At 34.9% G+C, this 18,627-nt stretch overlaps 1 protein-coding gene and 1 long non-coding RNA gene across 2 annotated transcripts; both read left to right on the top strand.

The window, feature by feature from the left end:
- Window positions 1-905: 905 nt before the first annotated feature.
- LOC127831818 (uncharacterized protein KIAA1958-like) lies at window positions 906-2,363 on the top strand. The gene is made up of 3 exons (XM_052356891.1): window positions 906-1,163; window positions 1,453-1,625; window positions 1,782-2,363. Exons 1-3 carry the CDS (start codon window positions 906-908, stop codon window positions 1,783-1,785), a joined length of 435 nt encoding a protein of 144 aa, XP_052212851.1. The 3' UTR covers window positions 1,786-2,363.
- A 12,639-nt stretch (window positions 2,364-15,002) lies between these two features.
- Window positions 15,003-17,780, top strand: LOC127831771 (uncharacterized). The gene is made up of 3 exons (XR_008026489.1): window positions 15,003-15,119; window positions 15,671-15,796; window positions 17,576-17,780. It is a non-coding gene; the product is annotated as an uncharacterized LOC127831771 (long non-coding RNA).
- Window positions 17,781-18,627: the final 847 nt, after the last annotated feature.

Here is an 18,627-nt window from a genome sequence, read left to right as displayed (position 1 = left end):
TTGAATTAAGATAAAAGTAGAGCTTCGCCTTTTTTCAGAGTCATACGTTGATATAATTATTATTATATATTACATACCTGAGAAAAGAAACCAAATTATCTTTATTTCCACATTCCTTTCCTTCATACGATATAAAGCAGATGCAAACGCATATTATCCCACTTTTACAGCGAAATCGGTTGATTAAAGCCCCGTTTATTAAATTTCATCTATAATCAACGGCAAGGCTATAATCAATGGCACGAAATGACGTCATCAACTGCCGAACCGGGACTACGTTTTCCCACGCACCTCGTCACCTGTATTTGCCAAGTGCATCAATAATAAAAACAATCTCAAATGTTTGTCAATCTTAATGACATTAAAACAAATACAAGTAGGAAAAACGTGTTAGTTGTCATTTATTGTCACTAAACTTCTAGTATTAGGTAAATTTAACACTATGTTGTAAATAGGTTGTTGTTGTTGCTCCCCTTTGACGGAGTCAGTTCGAGTTGCTCCCCTTTGACTATAGAACACAATCGTCTGCGAAATCGTAAACCCCTCAAAATGTCTGACGAATTTGACAAAGTCAATTTCTCATTAACTTGGGATGAATAAAATAATGAACATGAGCAACAAGCAACTGAAGTGGAATTAACACTAAGCCAGTTCCAGGAACAATATGGGTTTGATCCATCTATTTTGTTCACACATGAAATTGAATTGACCATTGAGAATGAAACCAGCGCCAGTAGTAACGCACCATCCCGTAGCAATGTCTTCCCCCAACTTTAGATCTGCGTGAGAATAAAGAGTTCTTAGATGTTAACCTCACTGATGTTGGTGATTTCATTGTCCAAAATGAAAATAAAAAGACTGTAGCGAAGACCTTGTCTGACATAAACAAATTTAAAAGGTTTCTTATGTCAAAAGCTGAATCAAAAGAAATCCACCACATAGAACCAACTCTTCTTGATGAGTATTTGGCCACTTTCCTGTTGTCCCTTAAAAAGTCAAATGGCACAGATTTTGAACCAAGCTCCCTCCGTGGCATCATTGCTAGTGTTGACAGGTACCTGAAACGACATCGCTATGGATGTTCAGTCATGACAGGGACTGGAGCCCAATTTGCACTCACAAGGGACACCTACAATGCAAAGAAAAAAAGTCTTAAGAAACAGGTAAAATTGAGATGAACGGTTATAACTAAAACACATTTGGCAAAATAACATATTCAACAGAAAACGTATCATTTATGACAAAATTGGGAAAAAATCCCAAGTGTAGTCTGTACGAAACAAATACCCTGTCGACATAAAGTTGCAGTTAATAAATAAAAGTCGAAAAGTCACATTAAAAGTAATACTGTAAGCCTACGAAAGATAGAATACTAAAAAAATAAATTTAAATTAAAAAATATAGTCGAAAAGTTAAATGAAACAGTATAATAAATATAAATCACCAATTTAGGGTATGGGCAACCGTCCTAGGGAGGCCCATCCGCTGAGTGATACCGACATCGATCTGCTCTGGGAGAAGGGGATCCTTGGCACCGAGTCTCCGAAAGCCTTGTTAAATACAGTCTGGTTGAACAACTGCCTTCATTTTGGCTTGCGAGGAACAACGGAGCAATACAATTTGCGGTAAGAAACATTTTTACACACAAACACACAAAATATGTATCAATTTTTCTCATTATTTTTTCACCCCATTCACTAAGTACATCCTCTTCAACTTAAATGCTGTATTTTATTATTGTTCATATCTGACATTAAATTAAGATTCTTGTATTTTGTTAGGTAGGGAGACGTCCGCCTCCGTGTAGACTCGAATGGTGTCGAGTATCTCGAGTTAAACGAGCGGCAAACGAAAACGCGCACAGGAGAGAACATCGCTGACATAAGAAAAGTGTCTCCCAAGATGTTCGGCACTTCTGGACCAAGAAATCCCGTGTTAATTTACAAGCTGTACTCGAATATGCGTCCATCTGATTTTTCTTCAGATCAGCACCCTTTCTACCTGGCAACACGCACAATTGACACTGCATCCCAGTGGTTCTTGCGTCAACAATTGGGTGTCAACAAGCTGGGTCAGATGCTGAAGGCCATGGCAAAAGACGCCGGCTTTCCCGAGCACAAGATAATAACCAACCACTCAGTTCGCAAATTCCTGGTCCAAAAACTTCGAAATGCAAACATTCCACCCACTGAAATCATAGCCATAACAGGGCACAAAAATGTCCAGTCCATAACCAATTATTCCACCATATCTGTTGAACAGCAGCAAAAGTGTTCCAACATTCTTGCTCAGTCCAGTAAATGTAACAAACAAACAGCTTCCTCTTGTTCACCTTCATGCACTGAAACTATGGTCGAAATGCAGCCTACACATCCACTGTCTACCGTTGAACAAGTTGATCTTGATTTTCGTCCCACCCAGTCACTTCACCAGCAAATGTCTTTCTCTCGTTCGAACAACTTTGCCTCACAATTCTTTGGTGTCAATTTCCACATTCAAAATTTTAATGTGAATAATTAGATTAAATCCAAGTTGTTATTTTTATTTCGTCACGAAATAACCACATATTACAACAAAGAAGCAAATGTTTTGCACCTCGTGTTCTAGTTGATAGTTTGAACATCGAAAGTGAATTGTGTGTGGTGTTAGGCTTCGTTGTATACAAATGTAGTTCCTTGTATATAACAACTAAATGTTATATTAATGTTATAAAACTTTTAGATTAGATTTCAATATGAATAAAATTGTTATTAGTAACGCACGATTCTTTGTCACAGAACGATATTCTGATTTTTTTAAATGACAATTTGATCAGCGGTTATTTTTGGAACGCGGAGTAATACACTGATCTTGGTTACACTACAGTCATTATCAAAGTACGACAAACGCTCATGAAAACTAATTTTGTTAAAATAAAAAGGTTTACTGAATAAAAAAAGGGGGTTAAATAGAATAATAGGTTAGTGTTGATTATAGATCAGGTTTATCATGCTCGGCTCGAAAACGAAAAAGCACTCGCCAAGGCTCGTGCTTTTTGTTTTCTAAGCCTCGCATTATAAACCTGATCTATAATCAACACTAACCTATTATTCTCTATGTATTTTAAAGATGTAATTATTAAGAACAAACACGAAAACACTATAAATACTATTCCCACTAAAAGTGTTTGGAATCATACGAAATATTTATATTGCTTTTGATACCTACAACAATTTCAATTAATTTTAAACATTGTGAACTTCAAATTGACAAATCTGGGTCTAGGGCATTCAATATGCTTGAGTGTTAGGGGATTTTTTTAAATCTGAAATGAGGGAAAAATATAGACTTTTCTTTGCAGGGTGAATGGGGAATTGGTGGTTGCCATCAATGTGCCACAATGCATTTGGTCCAGGCACACTGTCGCTGAATCGTACTACTCCACCTCATGGGCACAACTGCTTTGTCAATCCTTGTTAGGGATTCTGCAACTCTTCTGCGCTGCACCATCAGTCCGTCAGATGCAAGCAATCCCTGCACATTCCGTTGGCCCAGAAGTGGATTGTCATGTGTCAATCTGCGAACATGCGTGTCTAAGTCCTCATCAGATATAGTGGTATACAGATGTTGCCGACCCAGACCTTATTCTCTGAAAAAGAAAACAAGATAATCAAAATGCATGAACTGTTCAACTATCATGATATTCTACAAAATAATTTATATTACGTGAGCTGTTATTATTTTAAACTACCAGGCATTTAAGCAAACACATTTTATTTCATCACTTTCCATAAGGCCTGACCATCCCAGAGCAATTTTACAACAAATTGAAACCATTTAAAAATGAACCAATGATTCCTCAAATAATTATCCACCAATCTGTCATTTGAACCATTTAAACTTGTCAATGTTGCCAAAGTAATTGGGCATCCACCTGAGAGTATGAGACGAAAAGAAACAAAGATAACTCTTTGCAAATATTTAAAACAGTTACCGTACATGCCAAGACTAACGTTAAGTCAAGGATAAAGTTGTTCCAAACCATTTACTATAGTCATATATAGCACATTACCCAACCACCTGGTAGCCATGTTGTTTTACCACCCAGAACACTTTTAACTCAATGATTGGAGACAAAAATGTGACTTTGAGTGTTCACAAGCCATTTTTACAATATGATACTGAGCAAAATGCCCTAACCAGCTGAGAGCAATTTGTTTCATTTGACTAGAACTATTTTCAATCTCACCGAATGTATTAAGGGAACAAATGGTTTGACCAAAATCTATGAGCATTTTGTTTTTCCTTTCTTTTTATTATATGTATTATTAGGCTGCTTTCAGAAAACACATCCTTGACTTGCAAAACTTTGTACCACTCTGCTTTCCAAACAACAAAATCAAGAGTGAAAATATAAACTCAACTAAGATGCCCAATGTCATTGTGTAACTCTATTTAAACTTTACATAGAATAGGACTCTTAACAGAATTCAAATCAATAAAAGTCCAAGCTCATTTAGCCTTCGACCTACATGTACAATTCTGAATCAGGTTACTCCATGAAAATCAAATTAAATAATATTACAACAGACAAAAAGAATGAATCATTTCTAATATGTCGCCGTGGTGTAATGGATATGGTGTCCGCCTAGCGACCGGGAGGTCTTGGGTTCGATCCCCACCGTGGGAGCGTTCTTTAGTTATCCCCCAAAGACACCAAGTACTGGTTCTAGGCCCAGGAAACGGACTCAAGAGCGTTTATAAAAGCCATAGGTTTTCGATGCAATCGAGCTAAAATAAATAGGTTTAAACTAAACTAATATGGAAGAAGAATGCTCAAGCCCCCAGGCTGCCATGTTTGTTCATCCGAATAAAACCATTTTTGGACTCAACATACATATCAGGGCCTTTTTTCAGCTTTATAATAGCCGTTATACGGTCATATTCCCAATGCCAAAACATATCTTTTTTCCCAAATCGAGCAAAAAACAGCCAATTGATGGTTTCAATTTAAAAGAAAAGAAATAACGAGATTTTCAGTGTAGAAAAGGGCTGGTATGTTGAAATTACCAATAAACTGATTAAAGTGCATTCAAATCATTCTATTTCATAACAACTGACAAAGGAATTCATTATTTTGAATAATATTTTCCAAATTGAGGAAGAATCGACGCTTGCATTCCCTATTTCAAAGATATAGGTCATGTTCCCAAAGTGTAGAATAAAAGCCCTGCTTATTATTCAAACAATCATTTTGAGAAAGTGGCATGAAGACTGGGCTTCAAATAAGACTTATAGAGTGTTGACGACTAATTACCAATGAAAAATGACGCGCGAGGGACACATACATTTCCCATAAGCTCACCATAAGCACTTTAATGCTCAGGTGAGCTAAAAATTAAACTTATTACGTTTACAAGAATTTTCTATTGCCATAGAAGCTGCCAAACATAACGGCAGCCATAGTTTTAAACAGACTGTTCAATGCCAGTCCAGATATTATTAACTGAACATCTTAACAAAGTTTTACGAAGATGTGTGTTACCCAAAACCGGGCTTTTGTCACCACTTTGGAAACATGACCCATACCCTTGAAATTTGGAATTCAAGTGTCGATTCACAATTAATTGTGAAAATATTATTAGCAAAATTAATATGTTAATTATAATATTAACACTGTTATAAAATAGAATGATATGAATAAAAACCAATCAGTAAAATGGTTATTTAAACCTATCAGTAATCTTCTACACTGAAAATTTTATTAATTTTAAAACACAGCCTATCCATTAGGAATCTGTTACTTGAATTAAAACAAATGTTTTGCCATTGGAAATATGACCGAATAACGGCTATAAAATCAGATGAAAAAAAGCCCTGCAATGGTTCTTTTTATAGCTCAACCACAGATAAAACAAACAAATATATCACGTACCTACTACTACATGAAATGACTTATGCTGGTTCATTCCCACAAGATAAAAAACACACCTTAACATCTTCGATGTTGTTATATTTTCAGCCTTCAGAGGCTGGTATCGGTATTGTTATTTTTAATATTTTGGGTATATAATGAGAATGCAATATCGCTCCAGCAGCTGGAGTTTCACTTCTTTATATTTAATGATCTGAATTTGACAAATAATAAAAATTTGCCATACCTTAAACGACGTTTGATGACTGAAGTGCTAACACCAATCATATTAGCAATATCAGTATATGTAAATCAAATTTCAACTAGAAGCTCAAGCTGTTCTCGGGGATATGGAAACGAGGTCGACCCATTCGCTCACTGCGCTCGTAAGAAGGTTTCATTGCTACATTTTGCTCCTGTTGTTAACTGTAAACGTCATCACATATGTTAATTAATTTATTAATTCAGTAACAGTGAATTTTTTATAATCATAATAGCAGCACAATTTTATTTAATCATCTTCCGGCTACAAATATATGATGAAATAAACCACACTCATGAAATTAATATTGATTTATACCTTCTAATTAAAATATCCCTTTTTGTTACCAATTATCATGCGATCCCCGAAGGCTTCTGAGAGCCACAGACTGTTTCAACAATTCAAAACATGAGCATATAATTATTTTTTTAAAAATTATGCAGAATGAGACATCATTTTATAAGATTAAATCCATACACCAGTATTTTTCCTCAGAACTTTGGGAATGGTGCTGGTACCAGTTCAAAGTTGGAGTATCAACTTGATTTGTTCCAAATAGCGAATTTTATAACATTAAGAAAACTGGTCAACACTTAAAGAAAGCAGGGAATTCATATCAAGATACATCAAAGAAATTTTCATTTGATTCTTTTGATTGAGTTTGTCTTTCAAATGTAAATACATGTAATATATAAATAAAAGCGTTCGGTCAGCGATTTTTTTCTGTTTCTGGGGCAGGGGGTCTATGCCAATTTGCTGGGGGAAAATGAGTGTGCTGACATGTAAATAGTGGATCGTTTTGTCTTGAAAAAATGCAATATACAAAGTTGTATTTATGTTTTGCTTTTTAACACTGTAAGATCACAACAGTGACATTTATTGAATATTTAAAAAGTTATATTGACTGAAACTATATATACTTAGAGTATATACAATATATTAAAAAAGCAAAATAGGGAAAACCCAGATTAGTGGGGAATATTTGCACTGTCAAGGGGGAAAATATATACTCAGAAAGGTGGGGAAATGGGGCCGAATATCTCCCAATATTTGGCCAAAATAAACACTGTTGGGGGATCTTTTTATTTTTTCCCAGAGTTTCTATCACAAATTGAGAAAAATTTAAGGTAAATGGGATTGGGACAGTTGAATTTTTTCGGTACCAAGCTGAAACACATATAATATTTAAAAGTGACATTCATATATGGAATTGTGGTTATTATCCAAAAAATGGTGATATCAAATAATTTGGGCAAAATGCAAGGACAAAATGTTCACAGTATTTTTTCAGTGTTATTTTAATGTAATGTGGTATAACTGCTGTCAGCCTGTACGGTAATTTAAATATTATAGTGTTTTCCTTCTAACCGACTAAATGTAAATACACTGAGGGTTTGCAAAAGACACTCGGATCTTTTTTACGGAAGTCGGCCAAAAGCAAGAACTCAGTCTGGCTTTGCAGTTTATTTTTGTCTTAATCGTTTGAAATGAATTAAACAATTAATGAAATAAAGACCACATGTGTCTGTTTGATAATTTATCATGTTAACCACGCAGATCTGATTATAACAAATGGTTTTTAGGAAAGTCGTGTTTATCAGCAGTAATTGATCCTTAGTTATTTCCAATCGGTCAAATGGAGCTACAAACATACAAAGGAGTGGCGTTAGCATTTGAGTTATTTAATTATGCGATTAACTAATGTTTTTAGTAATTAAATCGATACGTTCCTAAATGTGTGTTAGTGACAAACACAACTGCGCATGAACGGTTTTCTGTTTTTTAAGAGTGTAAATAGTAACTCAGCGATTTAATAAGAAAAACTAATTAATAGAGTAACCATCTCTGCATTATACTAATAAATCATTTAATAAAAAGAAGTGAAAATCCAGCTGCTCCGGCAGTATTGCATTCCTATTATACATACGTCCGTGGTCCTTTATTGATGGCAAGTGATCAATTGCCTAAACATCTACCACAATGCGAAACAACATACACACATAGTAGAATAAAGCTGGGGTCATCGCCTTGGAACGGTCAATGCAAAGCGCTCAACCTTACACTTGGCCCAGCAATATTCATGATACATATAAGTGTAAATAAAATTTAACCTCATAGCATTGCAACTCAAACACGTGATTATCGTTACGCCTAGGAATCGCTTCAGCGATTACTGTTTTGTTACATACCTGAGAGAGAAAGTCCATCGAAAAACAAATTATACGTCCGAAATATTTTTATTTTTTCTACATACTAACGGTCGAAAATTTTCGGAATTTAAATGGAAATGGCATCTTAAAAGTTAGTCGTTTTGATCAGTTTGAATGTCGATCAAAACTTTATATCTATTTAAACCATTATATTTAATATGGGAAAAGGAGGGAGATTATTGGAGTAACTATGTTGGTCGATCGGTTTGTCGGTTTGATATTGCGATTTGATGTGCTTGCATCTTCAGCGAATATGTGGTCAAATAGAAGTACACTTGTGCCTTAACTCTGGCCGCAGTTTGAATCTCCACTGAGTCATATCCTTCTTGATCGTCTTTTACATGAGAGGTGATACCGAAGGTCGATGGACTAGGTGGTCATCACAGCCACTTAATGACCCATGATCGTCTCCGAAACGGGACGTCTCCTGTATCTCGTACTATCTCATTAACCAAACTATTGACTATCGCGGTGATATTGATTTGGGAAGTTTCCAGTGCAGGCGATTGCATCTACTACATACGCTTATATCTTCCATCGTTCTAAAACGATTATATTGAAACTTAAAATATTGTATCGCTACGAAGTGACAATCTGCAACACTCTTTATTATTTCCAAATGATTAACACACTCCCGCCTTATCCAACCTCTATCTGGCATAACGGTGTGAAGGTTTTAGTCCCGTATGTGATAATATATAATATGTAGTTTGTTTTGGTTATCGTTGTACTTGACAATTATGTGTTAACTGATTAAAGACTTAGATGAATATAAATCTATTGTTAAATTATATCTATGATGTGTATGTTGTTTTATGCTAACTGAAGGACTATACTCATATTTATAGTACATGCTGATTAGGTATGTAGACCATGTTTATATAGGTTAATAACCGAGAGACTTTTCAGACAAAACAATGAGGTTTGTGTTTTTATTTTTATGAATTAATTGTTGAATGTATATAATGTAAATGTACATCACATGTTAACGTTGTGTTCAACTAACTAAAATGTTATCGAAATTTTGGAGAATTTCATGCAAAAACACTGTGTCACAACAATCTTCGATTGCAACATGATTTATCGAGTATTTGTTACTTTCCTGATGAAGCTTACAATTTAATTTGGATTGCCTGTGATGAACAAAATGGCACATAAAACACACAACAGCGGATAGTGAAGAGATCAAACCTATAAGAAGATACAACTAATACGTCTAGTATACTTATACGGATGTACAAGGAAAATTATTATAAGACATCAATAAAAACATCTTTTTCGGAAACTGTAGCATTTAATTGTTTCAAATAGCTGCATGTATATCGATATACATGTATACTAAATAACTAGAATCAATAAATGTAATCGATTTTTGAAAGATATGTTCATCAGTTTAAGATATCACCAATTAAGAGACCCGCTTACAGTTAAGTTCTGTCTCATAGACTCTGAAATGAGAGACTTATTTCGCAAGCCATTAAAATTTGGCGCGTGCGATTTACGGGCGTGACTATTTTGACGAGGACGATATAATGACCGTCATTTTGAAATCGCAATTCGAAAGCTGATAATGCACCCATATTTTATCTGCGCAAATGCATGACTACTACGTAACTAAACAATGTTTGGATCATTAAAGGGCCTTTAAAATTGACACCAAATTCGTCAACATGGTGAAAAGGTAATGCCTTTAATTTGTCATGAAACACATGTGACGAACATAACGGAGTTGTTGATGTTATTTAACATAAATTGATTTGACATTTCCACCATGCAAAATGCGGTACCGATCGTTTTGGGGCGATATACGTGCGTCTGTGGTAAGAGTCGGTGTTGAAGATTAAATAGTGCAAAAGTAAAGTCATTTTGTTGTATGTCGTCGTCAGTCATCGTAAATGTCTGCATTTTTGGAAAGTTAAGTGGAATATTTAGTGGCAACTGTGGTCTGGTTTGTTTACTCTCACATCGCACACGTATTTTCCGATGCCACATTATTTTATTCGCTAAATCTTTAGCAAAGAGAGCGGAAACTCCGTTCAGTTAATTTTGTTCTTAAGTCTTGAATGATTTCTGTAATTAAGATTTCTCTCTCCCAACCGATCCCTAATTTGATTTATTTTCATTAAGCATTTTGTTTTTTTTTCTTAGAAATTGTACTTTTGTTTCTACATTGGTTTGGCCCTTGTGGACTGCAAACTGTCAAATGTGTTGGCTGTTACCAAGACAGCTCTCGAGGAAACGTATAAACAAGTTATATAGCGAAACGCCCTATTTTGACAATAAAGTTCTTTTCTTGACTTTCAAGTTTGACCTTTATATTAAATGCTGTCATGCATATACAAACTATGGTACACAAACTAGTCATGGGCACAACATGTAAAACTGCCAGGTGTACGATAACTGCACTCGGTGTAACGGTGTGTTATCACGAATTCGGCTTGTCAATAGGGTTATCATTGTTTTCGCTGAGAGTCATTCATCAAGTGCATGCGACGACTTCAAGTTTTTCTCAGCTGTTACGGATCATTTGGTGTATCAGGCTAAAGCCAAACACAGAGGTTTGTTTCCACAAGCATCTCCAAACATAGGATAGGTCGGTCGGCGAAACGTTGTATCGTTCACTTTTTATGATACCGGAGTTTAAAGGGGCCTTTTCACAGATTTTGGCATGTATTGAAGTTTGTCATTAAATGCATTATATTGATAAATGTAAAAATGTGACCTAAACAGTTGCAGTAAAAAATCAAGAATAACATTTTAAAAAAGAGAAAAAAAAGTAATCCTCAACAGGGCTCGAACCACAGATCCCTGGGGTAAAAAGGCTACCACTTAGACCACTTGGCCATCCGTGCTCATTCATTGAAGGATGTATTTTATATAAGAATTCCTCGTAGTTACAAAAAATATAACGACAACAGAATTCTCAAAATTATTCAATCGTTTCGCGTTGCAACGCTTAATAATTTTCAGGTTTTTAAATCGTCAAAATCTGCATATAATGGCTATTTTAGAGCATGGTAAATGTTCAGTAGTCCTGTTTCCTAACAAATATCATAGCTAAAAGGAAAATTTGCGATTCTGAAACATTTTCTTTATTTTTTTTTTCAATTTACCAAAACGTGAAAAGGCCCCTTTTATAGAGATTTTCAATGTCATATATCTTACAAATATTTATGCAATATTTCAAATGTAATTTAGCAATTATGATTAAATAAGTTAACATGATTGAGAACTCAATCTGGAAAACCAAGCATAGTTTATGATCGGTACCAACAAACAAAGCTCGTTCGTGTTAATGGAAACAAACAACTATTTTCGCTTTATGACGTACAAAATCACGCGGTCGAGGCGTGCATGTGCCATGGTCATTTGTTGCAAAATTTCAATTTTAATGATACAAACCACAGGGCATCATATTGACGGTTTCATTATCATGGCTTTGCTCATGGCCATATAGTCTGTAAAAGCAAGGTCATATATAAGTAGGAAAATGAGTCAATTCTTTCCATATTTACATGTATATTTTATTTATTTATTAAATAAAATTCAATTTAACGAGTTTTAAAATATGACTTAAACATGTTGATCTTTTTGTTGCGCACACTATTTACGCACACTTCTATGGAGCGGTATAAGGTTCACTTTTTGTTATGATTAAAAACCTTATATCTTTTATTTTCTACTGGTTTACTGTTTATTTTGATATTGAATCCATTTCAATATTCGTGTTTCAAATACTAGTCAGTTAATTGTTATTTTAATCGCATTTCCGTATACCACAAATCGAAGGATATATTTCACGTCGGTCATGCGACCTGACGTGGAAAGCTTTAACAGATTTTTTATACCGAAAGTACAATTTAGTGATTAGAGCCGAGACCTTCTCAGCTTAGGCCACATCAAACGGGCTTGTCTAGGGCCATCTCTTCCACGAACGTCTTGACGTCACACCTCTATGTAAAGACTGGTCTTTAACTGGTTATGACCACACAATTCTTTGTTATCAAAAGGTCATGTGTCACACGAACAAAAGCTGTCGTTATAGCTCGTGTCACGCTTGAAGGTGGGGTTGTTTTTCTGTTGTTGTATTTTAAGGCCGTGTGTATACTGCCAGAACAAAAATATTTTTTTATTATATTGTTAATTTAAAAATGTTTTGAAAGTTCATGTTATATTAAATAAATATCTTGTGATAATGTAAAGCTCATGGTTACGTCTTAATTATGTCTCTATATCGTCGATCTTTTCCTAACATCCCAGTTTATTCCTAAATGTGCCGCTTCAAACAATATTTTGATAAAAATATTGTCAGTAAAAATGTTTTATGTTGAACGCTCTAAAACCGGTTTAAACCCCCAATGCTTTGCATTGACCGTTCCAAGGCGGTTACCCCAGCTTGATTCTTCAATGTGTGTATGTTGTTTCGTATTTGGCTGTTTCGTACTGTTTTGGCAATTGGTCACTTGCCTTAAATAAAGGACCAACTAATTGTTTATAATGAGAATGCAATACTGCTCCAGCTGCTGGAGTTTCTTTTTTTTAATAGATATATATTGTATAGCTCGAGCTGCATACGGGAAAAGTTGTTGAAAATACTGCAACTAAATAAATTCCAGAGTGTCAAAGTTTGTATGACGACGGGGAAAAAATGCCACGGTTATACTGACCATAGAATCATTAATTTCAAGGCAATACGAACTTTTTGAAAGTATTGCCGGGCATTATTCCCCTCTCAAATCGAAGCAGCACAGTAAATTTCATTTAAATACCATTGAACGAAAAGTTGTATACTTCTAATCACTTAAGTAATTAGAGCAATATATATTATTTTAGTCTGAAACATAAATTACTTTTGAATCAGACAATAAAAATGAAGTCGGTACTCAATCGGGCTTAATTGATATCATGTGTGTCCAATCCTGGCTCCCATCGTGAATACCATCGATTAATCGTGAACAATATCTCAATCACAATGGTCACGTATCTTAACCTAGCAATTGGAAACTTAATAAACAAAAGGCAGCATATTACCCCGTATAAGAACGTACTGATTAAGAAAACCAGAACGTGATGATCCTATCAGATCGAGGCGCTTAGACTAATTCGAAAGTCTCCACGAACCGTATTTACATAAACTAGAGGCCGTGTAAGATCGTGCCATTGTCCATTTTTAAATAATTGGAAACCGAGCGCACAGAGGCGCATCATAACGTACGGACAATCATCCCTTTTTATCTAAAGTCTCAAATCCTAGAGAAAGCCCAAAACCTGTTACGTACGGGCAGTCGATGCGCTCTTTGTGGATCGCACTATAATATGAAGCTAGTATACGGCAAAAAACACACCACGTTCTGTTACAGCCTGTTGTGATCTCAGAAGTTAAAAAGACGTGTTCACAATTTGTTAAAATGACTATTTTCAAAATAATAGTCCTGTTAGATTCCTTCCAGATTTAGAAAAAGATGAAGATTATACAAGCAAAATTACACTCCTGACTAAGAACAATTATTATAATTGTTAAAATATTGCTTCATTTATTTATAATCGTCATTCTAAAACGGCAAAATAATAAAGCATTTGTAACGCTTTCCCTCGAAAATTTGGGAAATACGTTTAGTGCTACCATAGTGTTTATAATTCACTTAATATGTTTTAAGTTTGCTTGGCGATTTTGGTAGCTCTTCCAGCGGGCCTGGATCAAATCCCTGGGTCAGGAATATGTTATTATTACACTGTTTTGCTTGCTGTTGTGATAATTTAAGACTATTCAAAACCGTATGTTTGAATTAGCAAACGTATTAAATAACATTTTCCCCACAAAAACGAAAATATGTGAACAAGTTCTGTTTTTTTTTCGATAGTCATTCCAGCTGTAGAACATCATTCATGGTTATATACGGATAACCAATAATGGGGTTGAAATAATGGTTTTTTTTACAGGTCCCGCTGCGTCGTCACAAATGCATACATGGGAAGACTTGCCCCCTGTGACCGCTCTGGGAAAACAATTATTTTTTTAGCCAAAGTAGGTCAAATTTACCCCGGCTATAATGTTCGAGAGTAGACCAGTGCGCGGTGACCAATTAGACATTAATTTGCACTGGTAAACAACTTTATTTGTTACTCAGCAGATGTGAAATTTAAATGTCGAAAGGTAAAAGAGCCATGAAATATTGAATTGTTCAGTAATAGCCTTACAATTTTCATATTAGTAATTTGGAAGCCGAACAAATGTGATTACCATGTTAGTGTTGTAATAATTTTTTGTTATATATTGTATGTGATTGTTTTTGTAATGTTTTGTAAAATCTGTTGCGGATATTGAGGCGGTAGTACAACTGATTGGCTTAAATCAGTTGTTGCATAATACTGTTTTTGTAATCAAATAATGTTATACTTGTTTCATACAGTGCTTTACAAACACTTTTTCACTTTACAAAATTCCTTCGATAATTCTGTTTTCAAAGTAGCCGTCAATTCAATCCACTGTGTTCTTAAGTGCGAATGACCTTCGCGTGTGAAACAAACACAAGGCTTAAGGACATCGTGAGGAAATACGTGGCTATCGCTTTTTCATTTGCCCATTTTTTTATAATTCATATCCTTATCTTTGAATCCATTTGTGTCTGTTTTGATGCGCATGCGCAAAGGACGCTATATAACTGTGAAGCTTACACGGGAATTTAAATCCTTTCAAAGACATTACCGATTTCAGCCATGAAGATTGCTGTTTGCTTTTTTGCCTTAGCTGTTGGTATGCAATATAATTTTAATTAATACATTATTTTAAAGAAAACATGTCTGTTTAAACTATTGAGGGAAGATTTCTTTAAAAAATAGACAAAACATAAAAGCAAGTTATAAGAATTTGATTTACTTAAAAGCAGGGACACATACGTACTTTTAACTATGTCACAAAGAACTTTACAGATAAGTTTTTTGTATTGTTACATATCGTGGTATACATAGTAGCAAATTTACATAACTATGTTTCGGATATGAAAATAAAAAATTCCGTGCATACACAACAAGATATCGCTTATTTATCTTCCTATTTGCCCGAAACCGGTTAAGATAATGACGCACGGTCGATTTGACGCGCCGTCCTTAACTGCATTGGACGCCATTATCGTCGTCAAAATGGCTGCAGTGGATCGTACACTCAAAGTTTAAGTAGCTTGGTTGTTGAGATTAGGCGGTCTACTAATGGATTTTATTTAAGAATTCGTTTTGAAAAACCTCATTTTTGATATACTTTACAAATAGAGATTGTGCTGCCTTCCAAACCACGTGCTTGTATTGCAGCGTACGCATGCGCCGCATGGTGCTAACAGACGTCAGACTGTGACCCAACTGTGACGGCATGCAGAGGAGATACGGTCCTACATTGTCTTGACTTCCAGTGTGTGTGCGATTCTCTGGCTGGCGTTGGTAAGTTGTACATTTTAAATCCCTGCATTTTCTCTGTCTTTTTGCGTGTTTATATTTATATGTACCAAGTAATGGTTGATTGTAGCCGTACATATGTTTTATGGTAAGAAAGCAGCAAACGTTATTTTAACATTTTAGCGCTATTAAATATATTTCTTTTATATTATATTAAAGATCTATTACAATATTGCAGACTTATGTAAAGGTTTATCCAGTGATTCACGGACTGATGAAAAAGGTCACATGTCTACAAAACAAGTTTTAACGCAAAACATATACCTATTTTAAGTCTCTATATAGTAAACTCCAGTTTACTGTGACACGTTATTTAAGTTGAACAACATTTATAATGTGTATGCCATAGGTAAAAATTCCAGAAATAAATATGCCAGAGGAAAATAAATGTCAGAGGTAAAATGCCAGATGTTGTATATTAAAATAGTGTGTTTGAGCAATTATCAAAAGGATATTTAGTATTGGACATAGTTTATACTAAGAGTCAATAGCATTTGAAAACATAAAGAATATCCTTCTTTTGTTAAGATGCTTACAAAGTCGCCTGCTGCATATTTATTAAAATAGGGAGTCACACTTTTTTGACACAGAATCTATTTTCAAGGTAATGTTATGCGACGTATGTATCTACATTTAGGATAAAACGTTGATTTAAGTTCTTATCATAAATGTAAAACAAGACTGTTAAAGATTTCCTCAAAACAAATTATCACTTACAAATTAAATAAGAAATATCCATGGTTTTTCAATTATTTTTTATTTAATGATTCGTGCACATTAAATTCCCATCAGGAAACATAATCATCATTAAAACCTGTGCGTTTATCGCATTGCTATAATAAATTATTATCCTCAAAGTCAACAGATTTAATTACAACAATTAAAATCCAATAGATTTTAAAAGGAATTTTATAGGTTTTCTTTGATGTCTGATCATCAAAATCATTATAAAAAAATAACAGTTTAGTTTTTTTGGTAAGACAATAATAATAAATATAAATTGTTCAATTAGTTAAAGTCAACTGTAAAAAAGCATAGAATCGTCCAATACTTAATATACTCAGTAATATTGATCAGATTTTTTCCATAACAACTGGCATTTTTACCTAGGGCATTTTTCCTCTGGCATTTTTCAACTTTACATCGAGCGTTTTTTTTCAGGCATTTTTTTCATCTGGCATTTTTTCCTCTGGCATTTTTTTATATGGCATTTTTACCTATGGCAGTGTTACCTGCAATTTTACCAAGTGCCTTGTGGTCGGTAAGTATTCGCATTTGTCTTAGATCCGCAGGGTATAAAAGTAATCCACTGACATCCCTGATCATGCCTCAGGTCGGACCATAAAGACTTCGTGAAGTGGCCGGTAGGACCTGAAAATAAACTCTGATACACACCATGATCATGCCAGTTAGTGACGGAAATGTATACGACGCCATCTACGGCGATAACTTGCTTTGATAAACTACAATAGGCTATGATTTCAAAACACTTTTGACCAAGAACATATGCAAAACGTGAACGTGTACTGAGTGATGCTCAAGGTAAAACTATGGACGCCATGTACAGTGAAAAGAGGTTTTCTATTATAGTGATAGCAGCCATTTGACTTTTGACAAAAACGATCCTGCATAAAAGGATATGAATCGGAAGTAAAGATGACACATGTTTACTTCAGATTCATATCCTTTATGCCGGATCGTACATGCCCTAACTAAGACGCCTTCTTCTGTTGACTAACAGCCCAAATTGTGTCTGTTTCACAGAGGCTCACGAATGCACGGTCAACGCCGATTGCCACGACCACATCCACGACGGGTTCTTTCACCATTGTGCAAACGGCGGCTGGCAATGCATAGCATATGACTGCCAATGCACCAGCGGGCATGGAAAGTACTTCAACTGCCGTAACCTGTTTTTTATGAATGTTATGTTTTGTATTGAAATAATAAAATTATACATTCAATTTCACGCGTGGTTTTCTTTTGTGTTTAAATCTGATTGTGTGTTGGTGTATGTCGTGGAATCTAGATGACATATGTCAATATACGCTCCGTGGTGTATGTGTATGTTCGTATATTTAAATCTATCCGAATATAGATCGGATGGTGATTGAACTGAACGCTCTACTGGCAATGGGGTAAACGTAAACGATACACAAGTCGGGATTTATTGAGAAAATTTCATTTTGGAATACAGACTGTATGTTAATTTTGAATAGGACTGTCTGCGGCATCATATTATTCCGTTACATGTAAACGTTAGTTATTCGGATAAAAAAACTGATGAACAAGTTATTTAAAAGAAACATTGGCAGCATGGGGTCAAGTGTGTACATCGATTTTAAGAAGAAAAAGAACACTACATTTTCATAAACTTGTGCCCCCGAAGCTAGATTTGGTCTCTAAATATAACGAAAAATATATGATCGCATGCTTAAAATGTTTGATTGACAAACACAGTGTCTAACTACAATTTGTAAAAGTTTGAATCGCTTTAAAGGCATAAGTGGTATTTAAAGGCGGTTTTAATGCACCAGTATGTAACATGAAAGCGGAAATCGTTCATAGAAATATCGTAGATTCCGAATGGTCTAGTATCCAGTTTTCGTGGAAAACGGTTAATACTTTCCTATATGTTTTAATGACCGCCATCGCTCGAGAACTTTGTTTTACGGTAAACTTAATTTAAATGTAATACCCTTTAAGCAGATAGGAGCATGACATAATTGGGTTCATTTATTGAGAAAAAGAAACATGCATCATCATAAGTGTGATGGCGTGAGACAATATATTGGCAGTTATTCTTATAAAGTTAC

The sequence above is a fragment of the Dreissena polymorpha genome, chromosome 5 (genome assembly GCF_020536995.1).
Source record: "Dreissena polymorpha isolate Duluth1 chromosome 5, UMN_Dpol_1.0, whole genome shotgun sequence".
NCBI lineage: Eukaryota > Metazoa > Mollusca > Bivalvia > Myida > Dreissenidae > Dreissena > Dreissena polymorpha.
Note: the sequence above shows the minus strand (reverse complement) of the source record. Positions and strands in the feature narration are given on the sequence as shown.